The 24,890-nt window shown below is 49.0% G+C and overlaps 1 protein-coding gene across 1 annotated transcript; it reads right to left on the bottom strand.

The window, feature by feature from the left end:
- Positions 1-1,278: 1,278 nt before the first annotated feature.
- On the bottom strand, positions 1,279-18,745 carry vps72b (vacuolar protein sorting 72 homolog b). The gene is made up of 6 exons (XM_072276101.1): positions 18,606-18,745; positions 9,759-9,911; positions 7,611-7,734; positions 6,615-6,800; positions 4,975-5,119; positions 1,279-2,045 (listed from the first exon to the last, which is right to left on the bottom strand). Exons 1-6 carry the CDS (start codon positions 18,720-18,722, stop codon positions 1,676-1,678), a joined length of 1,095 nt encoding a protein of 364 aa, XP_072132202.1. The 5' UTR covers positions 18,723-18,745; the 3' UTR covers positions 1,279-1,675.
- Positions 18,746-24,890: the final 6,145 nt, after the last annotated feature.

The raw sequence follows: 24,890 nt of genomic DNA, 5'->3' as shown, positions 1-24,890 counted from the left end.
GCTATTAACTGACCTGCCAAAGTGCAACACCTCACACTTGTGTGGATTAAACTCCATCTCTCATGTCAATAATCAATCTATATCCTGCTGTATCCTTTGACAACCTTCACTGTCCACACCACCACTAACCTTTGTGTTACCTGCAAAGTTACTAACACATCATCTACATCTAGATCCATGTCATTTAAAGATTTCAAAATACATCAGAGGTCCCAACACCGATCCCTGTGGCTCACCTCTGGTCAGCAAACACCCCTCCACTACTGCCCTCTGTCTTCTCTGGGCAAACCAATTCTGAATCCAAACTAACAAAACATGTATCTTAATCTTGTAGGTGCACAACTAGATTTCTTGGAATGATACCTGAGGTACAGTATTCACAGGTAGTGTTCTTTTACAAGTTGAGATTTTGTTACACTAACTTGGGGATGACAGTGGTGCTCTTTAAAAAAACACATTCATTCAGTAATCCAAGGTTGGTGAACAAGTGTGAGGCAATTACAGTTTAACCCTTCTGAATCCAGTCTGATTTGTAACCCAACAATTTACTTCTCCACTGCCATCTGTACCCCAACTTGGCACAGTAGGTAGAGTCGCTGCCTCACAGCTGTAGGGTACCAGGTTCAATCCTGATCTCTGCTGCTACGTATGTCTGTGTGTGTGCATATGTGCGCACACACGTGTCTAGCGTTTGAAACTCTGAGTTTACCTTTCCCTGCCAGAACATAATGACATCCAAAGTTGGTGGGTTAACAGGCGGCTGTGTGCAACCCCCCATCGTGGAACATGGAAAGATTAAAATCAAATCAGCTCAGACGACGTGGACCCTGTGGGGTCTGTTTTTGTCCTGCATCTTTCTATGGAATGGAACGGATGAAAAGGTTAAGGAAAATGGAAGCCTCCACCATTCACAGATCATGGCACAAACCTATGGGCAGTTACAATGGTGGGAGGGTTCCCGTGGGAAATGGGAGACTGTAAACTGGGAGAACTATCAGTGTAAGGCAGCCATGGCCCCTTGCTACTCCAAATACACACTGCATCCAGATCTAAGCAGGAAACTGGGAACAGAAGGGTTCCTGGTCTTTGAAAGATGACTTGAATAAAAGGGGAATATCTGTCCCAGGGCTAGACTTTGAACCTCTCTCCTTCACACTGTTCTAGGAGGATTTTGCAAAGTTTCCACCATCATTCACTGCAACCTCAAAAAGTTCCAAAATATCTTCAGCGATAGAACCTACAAGCTTTTACACGGAGGAACAACTTGTAATCATTTTGTAGATTTATTATTTAAAAATGACACTTTTAGGGGCATAAAGGTAGGCTGTGAATACACAAAAGATTGTTATTTTTGCAACACATTGCCCCTGGCAGGTGGATGTGACAAACTCAACCAGACACAGAGTGAAGCTCCCTCGACACTGTCCCATCTCATACTCTTGGGGTCAGTCATAAAGTAATTGGGAGCCTAGAGTTCTGGGACCTCTACAAGTCCTATTGCACACTCGCAGGACCCCAGGTACAGAGTGAAGCTCCCTCCATCCAGTCCCATCACACACTCATGTGTTCAGATAACGAATGAAGCTCCCCCTACACCGTCCCAGGAAGAGATGATACATCTCTCTTTGGATCAGAGGGGGAGTGGGAGGGGGCCATAAAGTACTCCCCTCTCCCTTCAGGTAGGAGGTGCGGCCTGTTTGATGATGATCCTCTGGCGGTTGCGGCCAGCCTGCTCAGGCTGCGAGCTACCCTGGGAGCTAGGCAGCCCGTGCGCCGTGATGTACTTCTTGTAGGCTTCACGGATGATCTTGAAAGCCCGGGTGTTGGCGTAGGGGATGTCGGTGATGGGGTCACGGTACAGGGCTGGCTTATGGGTGACGGGGCAGAGCTCGCGGGCCGGGACCCTGGGCGGCTTGGCCTTGGGGAAGGCACGTTCAAAGGTGGCGTCATCACTGAAAGTGATGAAGTTGCGCAAGCACCTCCCCACAGGAGCCAGCGCTGGTATCTGGGATTGCTCCGATGTCGGCTGTGGGTCGTGGTCCAGCCTGCAGAGGGAGGAAGAAAGATAGAGAGAGGTCAGATGTGGATGCTCAGGGGCTCACTCCCAGCACTCTATGTAAAAAAAACTTGCCCAACACACCTCCTTTGAACTTTCTCCCTCTCACCTTACCTGCATTTACACAGTTTGTTTATAGTTTACAGTTCCTGATGTTTACAGTTTACAGATCCTGTTTACTGTTACTGTTCTATAGATTTGCTAAGTATGCCTGCAAAGAAAAAGTATCTCAGGGTTGTATGTGGTGACATGTATGTGCTCTGATAATGAATTTTACTTTGAATTTTGAAGTGCCTGTCCTCCTCTAGTATTAAGTACTTCAATCCTGGGAAGAGGATACCGACTGTCTATTCTATCATTGCCTCTCATAATCCTATAGACCTCTATCAGGTCTCTCCTCAGCCTTGACTCCTCTACAGAAAACAATCCTAGTTTCTCTGACCTCTCCTTATAGCTCATCTCCTCCAATCCAGGAAACATCCTGGTGAACCCCTGTCATGGTTTGATCAGAAACGAATGCAAAACTCCAGATGCAGCCTAACCAGAGTTTTATAAAGCTGCAACATAACTTCCCGCGACTAATGAAGGCAAGCATGCCATACGCCTTCTTTGCCATCATATCAACCTATGTGGCCACTTTCTGGGAGCTATGAACTTAGACCTCACAATCCCTCTGCTCTCCACAATTGTTAGGGGACTTGCCCTTAACAGTGTACTGTCTCTTTCCATTCAATCTCCCAAAGTACAACACTTCATATTTAGCTGGGTTTAACTCCGTTTGCCATTTCTCTGCCTATATCTGCACCTAATCTACAGTGTATCCCTGCTGTATCTTTTTACAACCTTCTACACTGTCCACAACACCACCAATTTTTGTATCACCTGAAAACTCATTAACCTACCCATCTACATTTTCATCCATGTCATTTATATCGATTACAAACAGCAGATGTGCCAAAGTAGATCCCTGCAGAACATCACTAGACATAGACCTCCAGCCAGAATAAGGCCCATCAACCACTACCCCCTGTCTGAATGCAAATAGCCTATTGGTCAGAGATCCCATGCACATTATTCTGGATAAGTCTTCCATGAAGGACCTTTCCAAATGGCTACTAAAATCCATCTTGACCTTGTCCAGAGCTCTACAAGGCATAGGTCAGAGTGAGCCAGGATGCTCTCCACTTGCCTGCGTGAGTGTGGTTCCAGTAACCCTCTGGAAGCTTGACAACGTATAAACGCCTTAAAAGCAGCCTCCCCTCAATGAACTGTCTACACTTCTCACTGCCCCGGTATAGCAGCCAACATAATCAAAGACCCCTCCAACACTGAACAATCTCTCTTCTTCTCCCTCCCATAGGGCAGTAAATAAAAAAGCCTAAAGTGATGTACCACCACATTCAAGGACAGCTACTACTCTGCTGTTAAAACACTACTTAACGGACCCCTTGTATGACAAAATGGATGAACTTAAGTTTCTCACTGTACATCAGTACACGTGACAATAACTCATTAAGAAGATTGTTTTGCATGCCATCCGTACAGAGCATTTCAGCACCTCGATAGATTGAGGTAGTCCAAGGGAAAGCAATAACAGAATGCAGAATGAAGTGTCACAATTACAGAGAAAGTGCAGCACAGGCAGACAATAATGTGCACGGGCCAAGATGAGGAAGATTGTGAGGCCAAGAGACAATCTTACTGTGCTGGGGAACCATTCAATACTCTCATAAAAGTGGGATAGAAGCAGTCCTTGAGCCTGGTGCTATGTGCTTTCATAGAATGCAGCAGGAGGTAGGAGCTGATAATAGTAGGGTCCGATGAGGTAGACTGTGAGGTCAAAAGTTCTTTGTTACTGTACAAGATAAAAACCCTGAAAGCATGTACCACAAGGCTGAAGGACAGCTTCTACCTCTAGTACAATACGATGGGCTCTTAACAGCACAATCTAACTTGTTATGGCCCTTGTACCTTAATGCCTGTCTGCACTGCACTTTCTTTGCAACAATAACACTTATTCTGCATTCTGCTGTTGTTTTCACTGGGGTTAGGAGAGCTAAGGTACTGGTGACCCCTGTTTCCATCCAGGGGGTCAGTGTGGACATGGTGGAGGATTACAAATACCTGGGGATACGAATTGACAATAAACTGGACTGGTCAAAGAACACTGAGGCTGTCTACAAGAAGGGTCAGAGCTGTCTCTATTTCCTGAGGAGACTGAGGTCCTTTAACATCTGCCGGACGATGCTGAGGATGTTCTACGAGTCTGTGGTGGCCAGTGCGATCATGTTTGCTGTTGTGTGCTGAGGCAGCAGGCTGAGGGTAGCAGACACCAACAGAATCAACAAATTCATTTGTAAGGCCAGTGATGTTGTGGGGATGGAACTGGACTCTCTGACGGTGGTGTCTGAAAAGAGGATGCTGTCCAAGTTGCATGCCATCTTGGTCAATGTCTCTCATCCACTACATAATGTACTGGGTGGGCACAGGAGTACATTCAGCCAGAGACTCATTCCACCGAGATGCAGCACAGAGCGTCATAGGAAGTCATTTCTGCCTGTGGCCATCAAACTTTACAACTCCTCTCTTGGAGGGTCAGACACCCTGAGCCAATAGGCTGGTCCTGGACTTATTTCATAATTTACTGGCATAATTTACATATTACTATTTAACTATTTATGGTTCTAACACTATTTATTATTTATGGTGCAACTGTAACGAAAACCAATTTCCCCCGGGATCAATAAAGTATGACTATGACTATGATCTCGATGTACTAATGCAACAAAATGGATGGCATTCAAAACAAAGTTTTGCATGTGTGACAATAATAAACCAATTTACCAATCCTGCACTTCATGGAAAGCAGGGCAGCCGTTATCCCTCCCCCGCCACTCCCCACATGGCCCCTCACTCACCCTTCTACATCCACATTCTCCTCCTTTACGTTGATCTCAGTGACCAGCGGCATGGTGACAGAATGGAAACGGATCGTAGGTCCCACGCACCGCCGCTTCTTCAGCACCTGCTTCTTCTTGTCCGCCTCCAGCCGCTCGTAGTTCTCTGCAGGGGTGGGATTAAAGAGTCAAAGATGTATATCACACGTCATACGTACATCAAAACACACAGTGAAATCTGTGTCAGCAACCAACACTGTCGAAGACTGCGCTAGGTGCAAGGGTCATCGTACTTTATGGTCACAGGCAGCAGGAGGAACTGAACTATGATCGCTGGCACTGTAAAGTGTTACGCTAACCACACCATCGAGTCTGAAAAGTTCTGTGTGGCGGGGGGAGAAAGATCAGAGAAAGGACTGTGCACTTGGGCAGCACAGTTAAGCATTTACAGCAAGGACACTTGGAGAACCTTCAGGCCCTCTAGACTATCCCATCACTCATAGTTCAAAGTGAGTTCATTATCAAAGTACGTATGTTACCATACACTACCATGAGATTCATTTTTTACAGGCATTTACAGGAAAAGGGAAATACCATAGACCTTTATGAAAAAAGCATACATAAACAAAGACTGACAAACAACCAATGTGCAAAAGAAGACAAACTGTGCAAATAAAAACAGTACTGGGTATGTGAGTTGTAAAGAGCCTTGAAAGTGAGTCGTGGGATCAATCAGAGTTGGGGTGAGTGAAGTTATCCTCACTGGTTCAGGAGCCTGATGATTGTAGGGTAACAACTGTTCCTGAGCCTGGTGGTGTGGGACTCATGTGCCTCTGCCTGATGGTAGCAGCAAAAAGGGAGCCTGGCCTGGATGGACGCTGCTTTGCTTGTTGCCGTGCTCCATGTCAATGGTGGGGAGGGCTTTGCCTGTGATGGACTGGGCTGTGTCCATCACTTTCTGTAGACTGTTCTGTTCCTGGGCATAGGTGTTTCCATACCAACCCACACTCTCCACTGTGCACCTATGGAAGTTCATTCAAGTCTCTACATGATCGGGCTGATCCACTACACTACTTCGCTGTGCTGGATGGGAAAATCCGCTGTTGCTTCCACCTCCTCAGGAGGATAAGGAGTTCAGCATGTCCTCACGGATTTTTTTACAATGCACCACAGAGAACACATTCGGACCACAAGAGAACTCTGGGCACAACTCAGTATCTCAGGGAATCCAGCCTTCACTCTGCCTTGAGAAGGCAGCCGCCACCCACCCTGGACATTCTCTTTCCTCTCTCCCCCCGGCAGGTGGTGAACTAGTGCTTGTCGATGCTGCCTTGTCCCAGGTGCTGTCAAGCACCTTGACTGTTGTGGGAGATGCACTCACCCGTGGAAGTGGAGTGTCCTGACATGGGCAAGAGACATTGGAAAATTAGGTGAGTCACACCTTTGGGATGTGGAAGGGAACTGGAACACCTGAGGGGGACACTCACACAATCACAGGGAGAAGATGCAAACCACACACACAAGGACACATGCAGCCAAACAAAGATATGCACACACACACACACACTGGAAGTGGGGATCGAATCCATGACCGGGGCCACAGGGCAGCAGCTCTACCAGTCGGGCAGGATGAGCGAGCAGCCCCGTGTTTCTGAACCTACCCAGGGAGCGCAGGTTGATCTCCTCAGTGAGCTTGGCCTCCGCCAGCAGCTCCTCCTGGCTGAGCTGGTGGGTCTCTGCGTGCGGCGCCTTGCGAAGGCGGCGGGGCTGCACCTGGCGCTCCTGCACCCGCAGGTAAGTCAGCCGCGTGTGCTCTGTGGTCGACTGCCGCACTGACTTGCGGCCACCTGCAGGGAGAGTGGAAGGGAGGAAGTACAGGGAAGGAAGGAGTTGAGAGGAATGGATGGGGCCAGGAGGAAGAGAATAGATCACGGTCATGGTCAGTTGTGGCTCCTGACTCGAAAACTCAGAACCACCATCCCCAAACCCCCGATCCTGTCACTGACACAGCAAGATCCCACCATCAGCAATATAACACCCCAACCTCCCCCGACCAGATACCTCCTCTGACAGCAGTACATCCACTCCAGGTTCAATCCTGACCTCCAGTGGGGTGTGTGTGCGCGCATTCACGCACATGGGTTTCCCTCGGGTGCTCCAGTTTCGACACCCCGCCCATGATGTGTTAGGTTGGGGGGTTAATTGCCCACAGTAACTCTTAACCACCGCCCCCCCCCCCAGTATGTTGATGAGGGGTAGGATCTGGGGGGACTTGATAGAAAAATGCAGGAGAATGAAATGTGATGGGCGTAAATGGGTGGTTGGTGGTTAGTAAGACTCACTTTGCTAAAAGACCTACCCCAGTCCCAGACGTCTTTATAAGGAATAAAGACTGGATCCTAAGAGCACACCAAAGGCAGAGGTTCTACTTCTCGGCCACATCAGCTGATTAACCCATCTAACCCACGTAGTTGGAATGTGAGAGAGAATTGAGCACCAAACCATCACAGAGAGAATGTGTAGATTACATGCACACACACAGCACCAAGGTCTGGATTACCACAGTCTGCCTCTGTCAGGCAGCACCTTTGACTGTGCATATCTGAGTCCACCTGCTTTTGTTAGTGAGTGAACAACGTGTGACAATGGACACTTACATTCTCCAAATTCGTCCGGGAGATCAGTGGTGTCCCCCTTGTCAGGATATGCTTTCTCTGACGTGCCAGGGGTGCCCAAAGACTTCCTGGGCTTGGCTTTTGGCCGACTCGACTTCACTGGCTCCTGCAGGATGACAACAGGCATTAACTCTGGTGTGGGGGGAGGAACACAGAGAGATCCAGCACAGAAACAGGATCTTCTGCCCACCCAGTGTTTTGTCCATGCTAGGCTGAACCAGCATTTAATTATCCGTCCCTAGTTGCTCTGAGAAGGCAGCGGTGATGAGCTGCCTTCTACAACCACTGCAGTCCTTGAGGTGTGAGTAAGCTGTCAGGGAAGCACTTCTAACATTTTGACTGAGCGACGGTGAAGGAACGGTGATATATTTCCAAGTGGGATGATGTGTGGCTCGGAGAGCAACTTCCGGGGGTGGTGTTCCTCGTGTTTTTGTGGCTCTTGTCCTTCTATCTGGTAGAGGTTGTGGATTTGGAAGGTTTATGTCTAAGGAGCTTTGCTACATTGCTGCAGTGCATCCTGTACAGACTGCTGCTACCGTGCATCAGTAATGAAGTGAGTGAGTGGCTGTGGATGAGGTGCCACAACTGAGTGGGCGGCTTTGTCTCAGGTTGTGCCAAGCTTCCCGAGAGTTGTTGGAGCTGTACGTACCCAGGGAAGTGGAGAGTGTCCACTCACACTCTTGACCTGTGCTTTGTAGACGTTGAACAGGTGATGTGGCGTATGTTCAATACATAGATTAACTCCACCCGGGAATTGGAGAGTGCCCCATCACACTCCTGACCTGTGCCTTGTAGACAGGGGAGAGGTAATGTGGCGGATGTTGAGTGCATGGACTAACTCCACCCAGGGAACTGGAGAGTTGAGCCTTGTAGACAGGTGAACAGGCTTTGGGGAGTTTTGAGGTGATTCCTTCCATCAGCTCTTGTAGTCAAATTGCATGTCAAGGGCTACTCCAGTTCAGTTTCTGGTCAAAGATAGTCGCATAGATATTGACAGTGGAGGATTCAGTGATGGAAATACCATTGAATGTGTAAGGAAAGAGTTAAATTTGCCAGAAGTCATATTTGATTCCTCCTTAGCATGCGCAAAATTGTGTAACACAAAATGATGATAATATGCTAAAATGGTGTCAGCTTGTTATTGGAACTGGTTTGTTCTTGTCACATGTACCAAGATACAGTGAAAAGCTTGTCTTGCACACTGTTCATACAGATCAGATCATTACACCCAGAAAATGCTGGAGAATCAAGGCAGCCTCTACGGCGAGGAATAAACAGTCAACGTTTTGGACCAAAGCCTTCATCAGGATGAAACACTGACTGTTTATATTTCCTTCCATAGATAGATGGTGCCTGACCTGCTGAGTTCTTCCAGCGTTGCTCCAGATTTCCTGCATCTGTAGAATCTGATGTATTCAAATCATTAAGAATGAGGTTAAACGACATCAGAATGCAGACTAGTGTTCCAGTTACAAAGAAAACGAGGGCAGGTCGACAATAAGGTATAAGGTCATAATGAGGCTCAAGGTGAGGTCAAGACTTCATTTTATCATACTAGGGAACCATTCTCCAGTTTGTGCTTCTGGGCTTTTATACCTTCTACCCAGTGGGAAGAGAGAGAAGAGAAAATGTCTAGGGTCGGGTCTTTGATCATACTGGCTGCTTTACTGAAGCAGTGAGAAGTGTAGATGGAGTCCATGAGAGGAAGCTGGTTGCAATGTGAAAGCAAAAGAGAGAATTAGCAATTGTTTTAAGAAAGTGATCGAGTGCCAGTCAGCAGCATTGAGGGTCGTAAGGATGATTAAGATGCTGTTCTGTGGAAGAGTGGCCATACAGAGTGTCCTGTCACACTCCTGACCTGTGCCTTGTAGACAGGGGAGAGGTAATGTGGCGGATGTTGAGTGCATGGACTAACTCCACCCAGTTGAACCTTGTGAACAGGTTCTGTGTCAGTGCAGGTGTAACTGTTATGGCAGGGGAGGAATGGGAGGCCAATTCCCATCATCTGATCTGCGCTGTGCCCTGCAGTCAAGGAGCTGGCAGTCAGATATAAAAGAGGATGGAGAAGAGCCCACAGGAGAGTTTCTGCACCCCCCCCCTCCCCCGCCCTCATGGCCACCCACACCTCACCTTGTAGACTTTGGTGATGACACGGCGTTTCCTGCGCGGCTCGTCATCCTCCTGGTCACTGGCTGGCTCGTCCCCCTCGTCAATGTCGAAGTCCGAGTCCACCTCGTCCTCGCTCTCTGACTGGTCCGTATTGTACTCGTCATCTCCAGACTCCTGCCGAGGGAGGAGGGAGGAGAGGTAGGAGGAGAGAGAAACAGGGAGTAGGGAGGAAGAGGGAAAGGGGGAAGGAAAAGGGTGGAGGAGGGAAGAGAGAAGGGGAGGATGAGGAGGAAGCAAAAAGAGGGAGGGAAGGGAGGAAAGAGGGAAAGGAGGGGAACAGAGAGGGGTAGGGTATAGGGATGGTGGGAGGAGAGGGGGAGGGTGGCGTGAGAGGAGGAGGACTCAGAGTGAGGGAAGAAGGGAGAGGGAGAAGGGGTGAGAGGTGTGAGGGGGAGGGGGGAGCGAGAGGAGAGGGGTGGCGTGAGGGGAGGAGGGGCAGGGGAGGGGGAGGGGGAAGGGTGAAGGGGAAATGTAGGGGAGGGGGAGAGAGAGAAGGCGAGGGGGAGAGGGGGGAGTGGGAATGTAGAGAGATGTCGTAGAGAATGAGAGTGGGAGAAAGTGAAAAGGGAGAAGGAGGATGGTGGAAGGGGAAGTGGGGGAGGAGGAGGGAGGGGAAAAAAGAGAAAGGACAGAGGGAAATGGATAGGAGGTAACAAAGGGGGAGGGAGGAGATATGGAGAGAAAGATATGTGAGGGAAAGTTTGAAGGGGAGGGGAGAGCAGTGAGGGAGGCAAAAGAGAGAGAGTGGGGCGGAGAGTGTCATCAGGGACAGCCAACACCATGTCCTGCCGGTCGCCCAGCAAAATTCTCCCCAGTCCCAAACAGCCCTTACCTGCTAGTAAACACAGTAACCCAATGTACGCAGCAAGCTGGAGTTCAGTTTATTGTCACTCAATCGTACACATGTATACCATCAAATAAAACAACGTTCCTCCTGACCAGGGTGCACATCACAATACATATTACTCACACACATGACATATGAAGTAATATTACCACAAATAAATGAACAAGTAATAAGGTGCATTTACAGCACAAGTTAAAACAGTCTAATACTACTGGCACTTCATATGTGGTGAGACCTGGATGGTGTCAATGAGTTCAGTTGTCTTACAGCCTGGGGGAAAATCTGTTTCCCATCCTAACAGCCCTTGTCTAATTCTACAGTGCCTCCAGCCTCATAGTAAGGGTCAAAGTGATTTTTGGACAGATGGAAGGGCTGATTTACAATGCTAAGGGCCCTGCATACCCAGAGCTCCTGATAAATATCTCCAATCCTTTGTAGGGACTTGCGAACAAGTTCTATGAATCACATTTTCAATCACAGTAAACACTGGGTGTAGTTTGTGAGGAGGGATCACCCCACCACAGGAGAAGTAGTGAGGAGGGAGAGCTGCATGGCGGGAGGGGCAGTGAAACCAGGTGAGGGAAATGGTGGGTAGGTTGATGTGAGAAGCTGACTAAGGAGGAATTTGATAGCGAGAGGAAAGTAAACCATGGATGAAAGGAAGGAGGTAGAGAACTAGAGGGAGGGGGTGCACCTGGTCTCGCCTATCACCTGCCAGCTTGTACTCTGCTCCTGCCCCTTCTTATTCTGACGTTTTCCCCTTTCTTTTCAGACCCGACAAAGGGTCTCAGCCCAGAATGTCAATTGCTATTCCCCTACCTCGATGCTCCCTGACCCTCCAGTGTTTTGTGTGTGTACTTCAAGATTTCCATCATCTGCAGAACCTCTTGTGTCACTGCCAGGCAGGACATCCCCTGACTCTGGACACCCCAGGCAGTAAAATCCTCTCCACATACAGTGGTGCTATAAAAGCTTGTGAAACCTGTAGAACTTTCTCACTTTCTGCATAAGTATGACCTAAAATGTGATCAGATCTTCACCTGTCTTAAAACTAGATAAAGAGAACCCAATTAAATAAATAACACAAAAACATTATACTTGTTCACTTATTTATTGTGAAAAATTATCTATTACTTGTATTTGTTGGGAAAAGTATGTGACCCTCTGGAGTAAAGCTTTCTACAAAAGCTATTTGGAGTCAGGTGTTCCAATCAATGAGATGAATTGGGTTGTAGAGGTGCCCTGCCCTATAAAAAGGACACACAAAGTCAGATTATTGACAGAACCTGCTCTTCTCAAAAAAAATCTGTTTATGGTGCACCATGTCTTGATCAAAACAACTTTTAGAAGACCTTGGAAGAAGAATTGTAGAGATGCATGAAACTGGAAAAGGATATAAAAGCTTTACTGAGTGTTCACCAGTCCACAGTAAGAAAAAACCTCTAAAAATGGAGGAAACCCAGTACTGTTTCCCTAGGTGTGGGCATCCTGCAAAGTTCACACCAACAGCACAATGTACCATGCTAAAGGAGGTGAAAAAGAACCCAAGGGTAACAGCAAAAGACCTACAGAAATCTGTAGACTTGCTAAAGTCTCTGTTCATGTGTCCACTATAAGAAAAACACTGAACAAGAAAGGTGTTCATGGAAGGACACCACGGAGGAAACCACTGCTCTTAAACAAAAACATTGCTGCACGTCTCAAAGTTTGCAAAAGACCACCTGGACGTTCCACAATGCTTCTGGGACAATGTTCTGTGGAGGGATGAGACAAAAGTTGAACTTTTTGGCAGAAATGCAGAGTTATGTTTGGAGGAAAAAAGGGCACTGTACACCAACACCAAAACCCCATCCCAACTGTGAAGCATGGTGGAAGAAGCATCACAGTTTGGGGCTGCTCTGCTGCCTGGACAGCTTGCAATTGTTGAGGGAACAATGAATTCAAAATTGTATCAAGACATTTTACAGGAGAATGTCAGGGTAGCAGACAGTCACCCTGAAGCTTAATAGAAGTTGGAGAATGCAACAAGACAATGATCCGAAAGACAAGAGTAAATCAACGACAAAGTGGATTAAAAAGAAGAAAATTTGTGTTTTGGAATGGTCGAGTCAAAGTGCTGACCTTAATCCTATAAAAATGTTGTGGAGGGCCTGAAGCAGGCAGTTCATGCAAGGAAGCCCAGTAACATCCCAGAGTTGAAGCAGTTTTGTAAGGAGGAATGGCCTAAAATTCCCCCATACTTTTTCCAACAAATACATATAATATTGGATCATTTTTCTCAATAAATAAATGAACAAGTATAATGTTTTTGTGTTATTTATTTAATTGGGTTCTCTTTATCTAGTTTTAGGACAGGTGAAAATCTGATCATATTTTAGGTCATATTTATTCAGAAATGTTGAAAATTCTACAGGGTTCACAAACTTTCTAGCACCACTGTATACCCTGGCAAGCCACATACAAACACTCTGAAACGCTAACTGGTCCTTCCAGATACAGCCCAACTTGCCTTTTACCAGGTATTGGCAAGAGTTAAGAGCCTGAGTTACAGGAAGAGGTTTGGCATGCTGGGAATTTAATCACTGAAACATAAGAGACTGCTAAGGTCCCATTAGTTGGGGTCAACCATGGATGTTGTGTCCCAGCTGTCTAGGTGATACAAAAGCCAGGGTAGTATGATATTGAAAGCAAGCTGTTGCCCATATAGCAAGCTCCCCCTCTCCACAAAGCTGATGAACCCAAAGGAAATGCAGAGGCCAATACAGTTTGACACCAGCAGCATCACAGGAGTTGCTAGTCAGCATTGAACTCAACATAGGACTGCCTTAGAGACCCCAACTTCTCCCTCGGGGTTTACTGTCAAAGCCTTCCCCATGAGTAGGTACAGTGCAAGGCAGTGGAGGTTTGAGATCAGAGTCATCCTTCTCCTAGAGGAGTTGCCGGCCACGGTTGACAAGCCTCGTCTGCGTAATGCAACTGGTTTTAAAGTGCCAGTAACCTACCTTTGCCCCTCCTCCTGTTAGCAGAAACGGTTATGCCGAGCTTAGTATTAGCTACACATGAAGGCCAGGAGCTGGACTTGGTTGTCAGAGGCTACTTGAGGCGCACGCCACTGGGAGCATTTAAAAGTAGTGGGAGCTTATCTCCATTACCACCCACGGCTATGACAACCTTACGGAACTGTAGGAGACTGAGGGGTGATGTTACAGAGGTGTGTAAAATAATGAGGGGAAAAGACAGTGAATGCACAGACATTTTTCCCTGGCTTGGGAGACCAGACTCTAGGGACCCTGGGAAAAAGACTAGAGGGTACAAGTTTAAGGTGAGAGGGGAGAGATTTAAAGGGGGCCTGGGGACAACTTCTTCTACACAACGGGTTGTGGAAATATGCAATGAGCTGCCAGTGGAAGTGCTTGAGGCAGCAACAATTACAAGGTGTAAAAAAAAGTTCAACAGGTACACGGATAGGAAAGGTTCAGAGGGATACGGACAGGTACACGGATAGGAAAGGTTCAGAGGGATACGGACAGGTACACGGATAGGAAAGGTTCAGAGGGATACGGACAGGTACACGGATAGGAAAGGTTCAGAGGGATACGGACGGGTACACGGATAGGAAAGGTTTAGAGGGATACGGACAGGTACACAGACGGGAAAGGTTGAGAGGGATACGGACAGGTACACGGATGGGAAAGGTTGAGAGGGATACGGACAGGTACACGGATAGGAAAGGTTTAGAGGGATATGGACAGGTACACAGATGGGAAAGGTTGAGAGGGATACGGACAGGTACATGGATGGGAAAGGTTTAGAGGGATACGGACAGGTACACGGATGGGAAAGGTTGAGAGGGATACGGACAGGTACACGGATAGGAAAGGTTTAGAGGGATACGGACAGGTACACGGATGGGAAAGGTTTAGAGGGATACGGACAGGTACACGGATGGGAAAGGTTTAGAGGGATACGGACAGGTACACGGATAGGAAAGGTTTAGAGGGATACGGACAGGTATACGGATAGGAAAGGTTTAGAGGGCTACGGACAGGTACACGGATAGGAAAGGTTTAGAGGGATACAGACAGGTACACGGATAGGAAAAGTTTGGAGGGGACGGACAGGTACACGGATAGGAAAGACTTGGAGGGATACGGACAGGTACACGGATGGGAAAGGTTGAGAGGGATACGGACAGGTACACGGATAGGAAAGGTTTAGAGGGATATGGACAGGTACACAGATGGGAAAGGTTGAGAGGGATACGGACAGGTACATGGATGGGAAAGGTTCAGAGGAATACGGACAGGTACACGGATAGGAAAGGTTTAGAGGGATACGGACAGGTACACGGATGGGAAAGGTTGAGAGGGATACGGACAGGTACACGGATAGGAAAGGTTTAGAGGGATACGGACAGGTACACGGATGGGAAAGGTTTAGAGGGATACGGACAGGTACACGGATGGGAAAGGTTTAGAGGGATACGGACAGGTACACGGATAGGAAAGGTTTAGAGGGATACGGACAGGTATACGGATAGGAAAGGTTTAGAGGGCTACGGACAGGTACACGGATAGGAAAGGTTTAGAGGGATACAGACAGGTACACGGATAGGAAAAGTTTGGAGGGGACGGACAGGTACACGGATAGGAAAGACTTGGAGGGATACGGACAGGTACACGGATAGGAAAAGTTTAGAGGGATACGGACAGGGAGACGGATAGGAAAGGTTTAGAGGGATATGGACAGGTACATGGATAGGAAAGGTTTGGAGGGATATGGACGTACACGAATAGGAAAGGTTTGGAAGGATATGGACAGGTACACGGATAGGAAAGGTTTGGAGGGATATGGACAGGTACACGGATAGGAAAGGTTTAGAGGGATACGGACGGGTACACGGATAGGAAAAGTTTGGAGGGGACGGACAGGTACACGGATAGGAAAGACTTGGAGGGATACGGACAGGTACACGGATAGGAAAAGTTTAGAGGGATACGGACAGGGAGACGGATAGGAAAGGTTTAGAGGGATATGGACAGGTACATAGATAGGAAAGGTTTGGAGGGATATGGACGTACACGAATAGGAAAGGTTTGGAAGGATATGGACAAGTACACGGATAGGAAAGGTTTGGAGGGATATGGACAGGTACACTGATTAGGAAAGTTTAGAGTGGTATGTGCGAAATGCAGGCAAATGGACTGGCATAGACAGGCAATGTGGATGGTATGGATGAGTTGGCCTGAAGGCCTGGAATAACTGGTGGACAGTTGTGAGAAGAAGAACCTAAGTCTGAAAATGGAGAAGACCAGGAAATAACTGTTGACTTTAGGAAGGCGCAAATGTACCATCCCCCTCTGCGAATACATGGTTGCTCCAAAGAGAAAGTAAGGTGCACCAAGTTCCTGGGAGTTCACATCACAGATGACCTCATTTGATCCCTCAACATCATCTCCCTGAACAAGAAGCGAGGCTCCCCCACCCCCTTCTTAACTGCGTTTTACAGGAACACTATTGGGAGCGTCATGACAAGCTGCATCTCAGATCCATCTGGTATGGGAGCAGCAGAGCCACGGACCAGAAGTCCCGACAAAGAACTGTGAGAACAGCTGAGAGGATTGTAGGGGTCTCCCTACCATCCACCAGGGCCACTGATTAGGAGTGCTGCGTACACAGGCCCCTTCGAAATAACATGGATCTTTTACTTGCTACCACCAGGCAGGAAACTACGATGTATAAAAACAAGAATAGTCAGCATAGAAACAGTTTCTTCCCCCAGTTCATTAGGCGTCTGAACTCCCAGCAGCTTCGTATTCAAAGTATCACTGGTTAATCTGTTCCGTTGCTTACAATATTTAATTTATTTATACATAATTTATCTCCTAAGTGTACCACTGTTCTTTACACCCTGGTCCAGAGAAGCGTTGTCTCATTTGACGGTATACATGTATATAGTTAAATGACAATAAACTTGACTTGCTGATTCAGTGATATGTTTGTGGTCCTGCATAAATTTTGAATGTTCCAATTAGACCAACGCCTAACCCCTGAACTCCAACATCTCCACACAACTAAAATTCCTCGGACCCAGGAGCATTCTGGTAAATCGCTTCTGCAAGCCTGTGCTCCTCAGCTATGTGGAGTACTTTGCCATGTATTCAACCTGAGCCTGAGGCTCCGGAGGGTTCCTGTGCCGTGGAAGACGTCCTGCCTCGTCCCTGTGCCGAAGACGCCGCGCCCCAGCGGCCTCAATGACTACAGACCGGTGGCATTGACCTCCCACATCATGAAGACCCTGGAGAGACTTGTTCTGGAGCTGCTCCGGCCGATGGTCAGGCCACACTTAGATCCCCTCCAGTTCACCTACCAGCCCCGACTAGGAGTTGAGGATGCCATCGTCTACCTGCTGAACCGTGTCTATGCTCACCTGGACAAGCCAGCGAGCACTGTGAGGGTCATGTTTTTTGACTTCTCCAGTGCGTTCAACACCATCCGCCCTGCTCTGCTGGGGGAGAAGCTGACAGCGATGCAGGTGGATGCTTCCCTGGTGTCATGGATTCTTGATTACCTGACTGGCAGACCACAGTACGTGTGCTTGCAACACTGTGTGTCTGACAGAGTGATCAGCAGCACTGGGGCTCCACAGGGGACTGTCTTGTCTCCCTTTCTCTTCACCATTTACACCTCGGACTTCAACTACTGCACAGAGTCTTGTCATCTTCAGAAGTTTTCGGATGACTCTGCCATAGTTGGATGCATCAGCAAGGGAGATGAGGCTGAGTACAGGGCTACGGTAGGAAACTTTGTCACATGGTGTGAGCAGAATTATCTGCAGCTTAATGTGAAAAAGACTAAGGAGCTGGTGGTAGACCTGAGGAGAGCTAAGGTACCGGTGACCCCTGTTTCCATCCAGGGGGTCAGTGTGGACATGGTGGAGGATTACAAATACCTGGGGATACGAATTGACAATAAACTGGACTGGTCAAAGAACACTGTCTACAAGAAGGGTCAGAGCCGTCTTTATTTCCTGAGGAGACTGAGGTCCTTTAACATCTGCCGGACGATGCTGAGGATGTTCTACGAGTCTGTGGTGGCCAGTGCTATCATATTTGCTGTTGTGTGCTGGGGCAGCAGGCTGAGGGTAGCAGACACCAACAGAATCAACAAACTCATTCGTAAGGCCAGTGATGTTGTGGGGATGGAACTGGACTCTCTGATGGTGGTGTCTGAAAAGAGGATGCTGTGTAAGTTGCATGCCATCTTGGTCAATGTCTCCCATCCATTACATGATGGACTGGGTGGGCACAGGAGTACATTCAGCCAGAGACTCATTCCACCGAGATGCAGCACAGAGCGTCATAGGAAGTCATTCCTGCCTGTGGCCATCAAACTTTACAACTCCTCCCTTGGAGGGTCAGACACCCTGAGCCAATAGGCTGGTCCTGGACTTATTTCCTGGAATAATTTACATATTACTATTTAACTATTTATGGTTTTATTACTATTTAATTATTTATGGTGCAACTGTAACGAAAACCAATTTCCCCCGGGATCAATAAAGTATGACTACGGTCGTAGTGGGGAATGAGGACGGGTGCATTTCAATTCTCACAATGCATTGCAGTGGGGATGTGAATATGCAAACCCTCCTTCCTTCCATTCGCTCCACTCCATCTCCGAGACAGCTGCAAACCCCGGGGGTTATCTTTCCGAGAAACCCGGGACGCACACTTCATACTCTAGGAGACAGGCGCGGAGACTGCGTCGTAACTGACTGCGGTGGCGTCCAATAGGACACGAGGGTTTCCCCAGACAGCAGGCACCAATTCAGCCAATCGGAGGGCGAAGAAACACAGTTGGTCCCGCCCTCCCTTCAACCGCCATACTCGCCATTAGGCCGTCCGGCCGACCGCCTTGGCCCGGGAGCGGGGGCCACTGTCCCTACCGCCGCCGCCTACCTCGTGGAAGCCGCCGTAAGTCGTCTTGTAGAAATCGTCCTCTTCCTCTGCCTCCAACAGCCGCGACATGCGGTTGCCGGCATTTTTGCGCGACGGCCTGTTCTCCGCCAGGCTCATCCTTCCCTGCTCGATGCGTTCGACCCTCCTTGACAACGGGCAGGCGCGATCCGTCGAGCGGCGAGCGGACTCTGATCGAACCGACAATCGAGAGCCGAGAGCATCGATGGCATCCGAGTTCATGGACAAGTTCACAGTCACATGCACAAGTTTGCGCGAATGCAATGAAAAACTAGTTTGCAGCAGCATCCGAGGCATTACAATCATAAATATTGAAACAGGATCAGGTTTAATATCATTGACATTTATATATATCCTGAATTATAATAATAATAATATATTATCAATTTCCTGAAATGTGCTGATTTTAGGAAGCAGTACATTGCAAGACATTGTAAATATCTACACATTACAATATGAGCAACACACATCAAAGTTGCTGGTGAACGCAGCAGACCAGGCAGCATCTCTAGGAAGAGGTACAGTCGACGTTTCAGGCCGAGACCCTTCGTCAGGACTAACTGAAGGAAGAGTTAGTAAGAGAAATCTCTTCCTAGAGATGCTGCCTGGCCTGCTGTGTTCACCAGCAACTTTGATGTGTGTTGCTTGAATTTCCAGCATCTGCAGAATTCCTGTTGTTTACATTACAATATGAAATACATTTTAAAAAATAAGTAAGTAGCACCAAAAGAGAACAAAATCAGTGAGCAAATGTACGAGGGTACATTCAGAAATCTGATGGCAGAGGGGAAGAAGCTGTTCCTGAAACGTCAAGTGTGTACCTTCTCTCTAGTGGTAGTAATGAGAAGAGGTCACATCCTGGATGCTGACAGTCCTTAATGATGGATCAGCACACACAAAGTGCTGAAAGAGCTCAGCAGCTATGGAAATGAGTATACAGCTGACGATTCAGGCAGAGACCCTTCATCAGGACAGGAAAGGAAGGGGCAGAAACACGAATAAGAAGATTGGGAGGGGGTAGGGGATGGGAGGAAGTACAAGCGAGAAGCTGGGGGTGGGGGAGGGGAGATGAACTAAGAAGCTGCGAGATGATAGGTCGAAGTGGTAAAGGGCCGAAGATGAAGGAATCTGATAGGAGGGCAGAGTGGACTGTGGGAGAAAGAGGGGCACCCAGGGGGAGCAACTTGCAAGCAAGGAGAAGCAGTAAGAGGCCAGCGTGGGGAATATAAGAAGAGGAAAGAGGGAGGGAAAATATTTCTAGAAGGAGGAATGAATATTCATGCCACAAAGTTGAAATATGAGGTGTTGGCCCTCCACACTCATTGAGGCAGAAGAGGAGGCTACGGACTAACATGTCAGAACAGGAACGGGGATAGGAATTAATGTTGGCCACTGGGAAATCATGCTTTTTGCGGATGGAGTGGAGGTGCTCGACAAATTGATCTCACAACTTACGTCAGGTCTCACCAATGTAGAGGGGCCCATATTGGGAGCATTCAAGTACTCGAGACAACCCCAACAGATTCACAGGTGAAGTGTTGCCTCATCTGGAAGGACTATTTGGGGCCCTGAACCGAGGTGAGGGAGGGGATGAATGGGCAGGTGTAGCATTTCTGTCACTTTCAGGGGTACATGCCGGGAGGGAAATTAGTGGGGAAAGATGAATGGACAAGGGAATCACAGAGGGAGCGATCCCTGTGGAAACTGGAGGTAATGATATGTTTAGTAGTAGGAGATGGCAGAAGTTGTGGAGGATGATGTGCTGGGTGCAGAGGCTCATGGGGTGCCAGGTAAGGTCAAGAGGAACTCTATCACTGTTAAGGCAACAGGAAGATGGGGAGCACACAGATGTCCAGGAAATGGAGGAGGTGTGGGTGAGGGCAGCAACAATGGTGCGGGAAGGGAAATCCCATCCTTTGAAGAAGGAGGACTTCCCTGATGTCCTGGAAAGGAAACCCTCATTCTGAAAACAGATGCAGCAAATACGAAAGAACAGAGAAAAGGAAATAGCATTTTTCTAGGAGACAGGATGGGAAGAGGTATAGTTAAATAAAAGATACCAGTGGACAGTTTGTCTCCAGAGGTGGCAACAGAGAGTTCCAGAAAGGAGAGGGAGGAGCCTGAAATGGACCAAGTGAATTTTAGGTAGGGTGGAAGTTTGAGGCAAAGTTGATGAAATTAGCAAGCTCAGCATGGGTGCAGGAAGCAGCACCAAAGCAGTCCATAAGACATAGGAGCAGAATTAGGCCATTCAGCCCATCGAGTCTCTCTGCCATTCCATCAGGGCTGATCCGGGATTCTATTCAACCTGATATACCTGCCTTCTCACTATATCCTTTGATGCCATGACCAATCAGGAAACAATGAACTTCTGCCTTAAGTATATCCACGGACCTGGCCTCAACTGCAGTCAGTGGCAGAGCATTCCACAGATTCACTACCCTCTGGCTAAAAAAAATTCCTCCTTACCTCTGTTCTAAAAACAGTGAAACAGCCGGCATAGCTGGGGCCTGTGCAGGTGCCCGTGGCTACCCCTTGAGTTTGGAGAAAGTGGGAGGAGCTACATTCCACCGGGTGGGGAAGGGGATGGTGGATGCTGTTTCCTTGAAGCACCGCGTCTTGAAGGTGTCTTCCATGGAGCTGGAAGAGTCTACAACCCTCCACAGCCTCTTCTGATCCTGAGCATTGGAGCCTCCACACCAGATTGTGATGTAACCAGTCAGAATGCTCTCCATCGTACATCTCAAAAAAATTGTGATGAGAGTTTTTAGTAACATACCAACTCCTAATGAGATAGAGCCACTGGTGTGCCTTCTTCGTGATTGCATCATATTGTTGAGCCCAAAATAGATCTTCTGCGATGTTGGTGTCCAGTAATTTGAAACGGCTCAGCTTGTCACTGTGTGTGTTCTCCCAAGGGCTGAAACTGTGCTGTAGGTTTTCTGCGTTTCTGTGTCACATCTCCTCCATGAAGTCCACAATCAGTTAGTTGATCTTCTTGGTGTTAAGTGCAAGGTTGTTGTTGCTGACATATCTCACTCCTCTAAGCCTCCTCATTGCCATCTTCATTTACACAAGAAAGAACAATTAAACCAAAAAAAAAGTCCATTGTGGTGCCAAGTTGCTCTACTAAGGTAGTGATTAGAATTGCACAGAGGGTTCAAGAACTGATTTTTTTTTAAAGATTAAAGATTAGTTTTATTTATCATACGTACAAGGAAACATACGGTAATGTCCTCGCCTAGTTCTGGGGTCTGAGCCCGAGACAAGACCCAGGTTCTGGGTCCTTGTCCAGTCTCTGGCTCGGAGTCCAAGCCCAGGCTACTAGTTCCCAGTTCCTCGTCCTGATCCCGCTTTCCAAGCCAAGGTCCTAGCCCAGGTCTGTGTTCCTGTCGCAGCTCCCAGTCTGTGTCCTGTCCTGTCCCTAACTCTAGTCCAGTCCAGTTCCCAGTACTTCAGTGTCTGAGCCTTGCATTTGGGTCCATTCCCAACGCCCCCTTTATGACAGGTTTCCATCTCTGAGAGGAACACCACCTCCCACAGGATTCCCCCTCCACCACCCCAACCCGGGAAATACACTCAGTGGCCACTTTATTAGGTACAGGAGGTATTTCTGTATGTTTGTAGTCTTCAGCTGCTGTAGCCCATCCACTTCAAGTTTCAACATGTTGTGCATTCAGAGATGCTCTTCGACACATCACTGTTATAACGTGTGGTTATTTTGAGTTCCTGTCGGCTTGAACCAGTCTGGCCATTCTCCTCTGACCTCTCTAATTAACAAGGTGTTTTCACCCACAGAACTGCCACTCACTGGATTTTTTTTTGTTTTTCACACTATTCTCTGTAAACTGTAGAGGGTGGGGTGTATAAAAATACTCAAACCACCCCATCTGGCACCAACAATCATCTACATAGATCACAATTCTTCTCCATTTGTGGGAACCCTCTTCCTAAATGGACTGCTGGCATTCAACATGGCAGCCCAACTACCCCCCCACCCACCTCCCCAAACCAATCCTGCCCTCTGGAGGGGCAGTGAGGGATGGGCAATAAATGCTCACCAGTTAATGGCTCGAAAACCCCTAGAAACCTTCAAGGAAGTGAATCTCGAGTTTGTGCAAGGTATACGTACTTTGATACTGAATGGACATCAAACTTTGAAGAAGCCTATGAAACAAAATCAAAACCTTTTGACCTTCAGCTAAGTGACATGAAGTGGGGTGGAGAGACTGATACCCAACGACAGAGCAGAGGGGCAGGAAAGAGAATTATGCACTGGCAGTGAGGAGGGAGCACCCTGATGTGGGAGAGACAGTGGGAAGGGAGCACCCTGTTGTGGGAGGAACAATGAGGAAGGAGCACCAGGCACCAGGGAGGGGCTGTGAAGAGGGAGCTGTTTCAAGACAGGGGTAGTGAGGAGGGAGCTGTGACGAGACAGGGGTAGTCAGGAGGGAGCTGTGACGGGACGGGGGTAGTCAGGAGGGAGCTGTGACGGGACGGGGTAGTGAGGAGGGAGCTGTGACGAGACAGGGGTAGTGAGGAGGGAGCTGTGATGGGACGGGGGTAGTCAGGAGGGAGCTGTGACGGGACGGGGTAGTGAGGAGGGAGCTGTGACGAGTCACGGTAGTGAGGAGGGAGCAGTGATGGGACGGGGGTAGTAAGGAGGGAGCCTTGACGCGACGGGGGTAGTGAGGAGGGAGCTGTGACGAGACGGGGTAGTGAGGAGGGAGCTGTGACGAGATGGGGTAGTGAGGAGGGCGCTGTGACGGGACGGGGTAGTGAGGAGGGCGCTGTGACGGGACGGGATAGTGAGGAGGGAGCCTTGACGCGATGGGGGTAGTGAGGAGGGAGCTGTGACGGGACAGAGGTAGTGAGGAGGGAGCTGTGACGCAACGGGGGTAGTAAGGAGGGAGCTGTGACGAGACGGGGTAGTGAGGAGGGAGCTGTGACGAGACGGGGTAGTGAGGGAGAGCTATGACGAGACGGGGTAGTGAGGGAGAGCTATGACGAGACGAGGTAGTGAAGAGGGAGAGCTGTGACAAGATGGGGTAGTGAGAGGGGAGCTGTGACGGGACGGGGGTAGTGAGGAGGGAGCTGTGACGAGACAGGGGTAGTGAGGAGGGAGCTGTGATGGGACGGGGTTAGTCAGGAGGGAGCTGTGACGGGACGGGGTAGTGAGGAGGGAGCTGTGACGAGTCACGGTAGTGAGGAGGGAGCAGTGATGGGACGGGGGTAGTAAGGAGGGAGCCTTGACGCGACGGGGGTAGTGAGGAGGGAGCTGTGACGAGACGGGGTAGTGAGGAGGGAGCTGTGACGAGATGGGGTAGTGAGGAGGGCGCTGTGACGGGACGGGGTAGTGAGGAGGGCGCTGTGACGGGACGGGATAGTGAGGAGGGAGCCTTGACGCGATGGGGGTAGTGAGGAGGGAGCTGTGACGGGACAGAGGTAGTGAGGAGGGAGCTGTGACGCAACGGGGGTAGTAAGGAGGGAGCTGTGACGAGACGGGGTAGTGAGGAGGGAGCTGTGACGAGACGGGGTAGTGAGGGAGAGCTATGACGAGACGAGGTAGTGAAGAGGGAGAGCTGTGACAAGATGGGGTAGTGAGAGGGGAGCTGTGACGGGACGGGGGTAGTGAGGAGGGAGCCTTGACGCAACGGGGTAGTGAGGAGGGAGCCCTGACGCGATGGGGGTAGTGAGGAGGGAGCTGTGACGAGACGGGGTAGTGAGGAGGCAGCTGTGACGGGACAGGGGTAGTGAGGAGGGAGCCTTGATGCAACGGGGTAGTGAGGAGGGAGCTGTGACGAGATGGGGTAGTGAGGAGGGAGCTGTGATGAGACGGGGTAGTGAGGAGGGAGCTGTGACGCGATGGGGTAGTGAGGAGGGTGCTGTGACGAGATGGGGTAGTGAGGGAGAGCTATGATGAGACGGGGTAGTGAAGAGGGAGAGCTGTGACGAGACGGGGTAGTGAGGAGGGCGCTGTGACGGGACAGGGGTAGTGAGGAGGGAGCTATGACGAGACGGGGTAGTGAGGAGGGCGCTGTGACGGGACGGGGTAGTGAGGAGAGAGCCTTGATGCGACGAGGGTAGTGAGGAGGGAGCTGTGACGAGATGGGGTAGTGAGGAGGGAGCTGTGATGGGACGGGGGTAGTGAGGAGGGAGCTGTGACGAGACGGGGTAGTGCGGAGGGCGCTGTGACGGGACGGGGTAGTGAGGAGAGAGCCTTGATGCGACAAGGGTAGTGAGGAGGGAGCTGTGATGGGACGGGGT

Source organism: Mobula birostris, chromosome 2, assembly GCF_030028105.1.
Source record: "Mobula birostris isolate sMobBir1 chromosome 2, sMobBir1.hap1, whole genome shotgun sequence".
NCBI classification, from domain to species: Eukaryota; Metazoa; Chordata; class Chondrichthyes; order Myliobatiformes; family Myliobatidae; genus Mobula; species Mobula birostris.
This window is presented reverse-complemented; position numbering and strand designations above follow the sequence as displayed.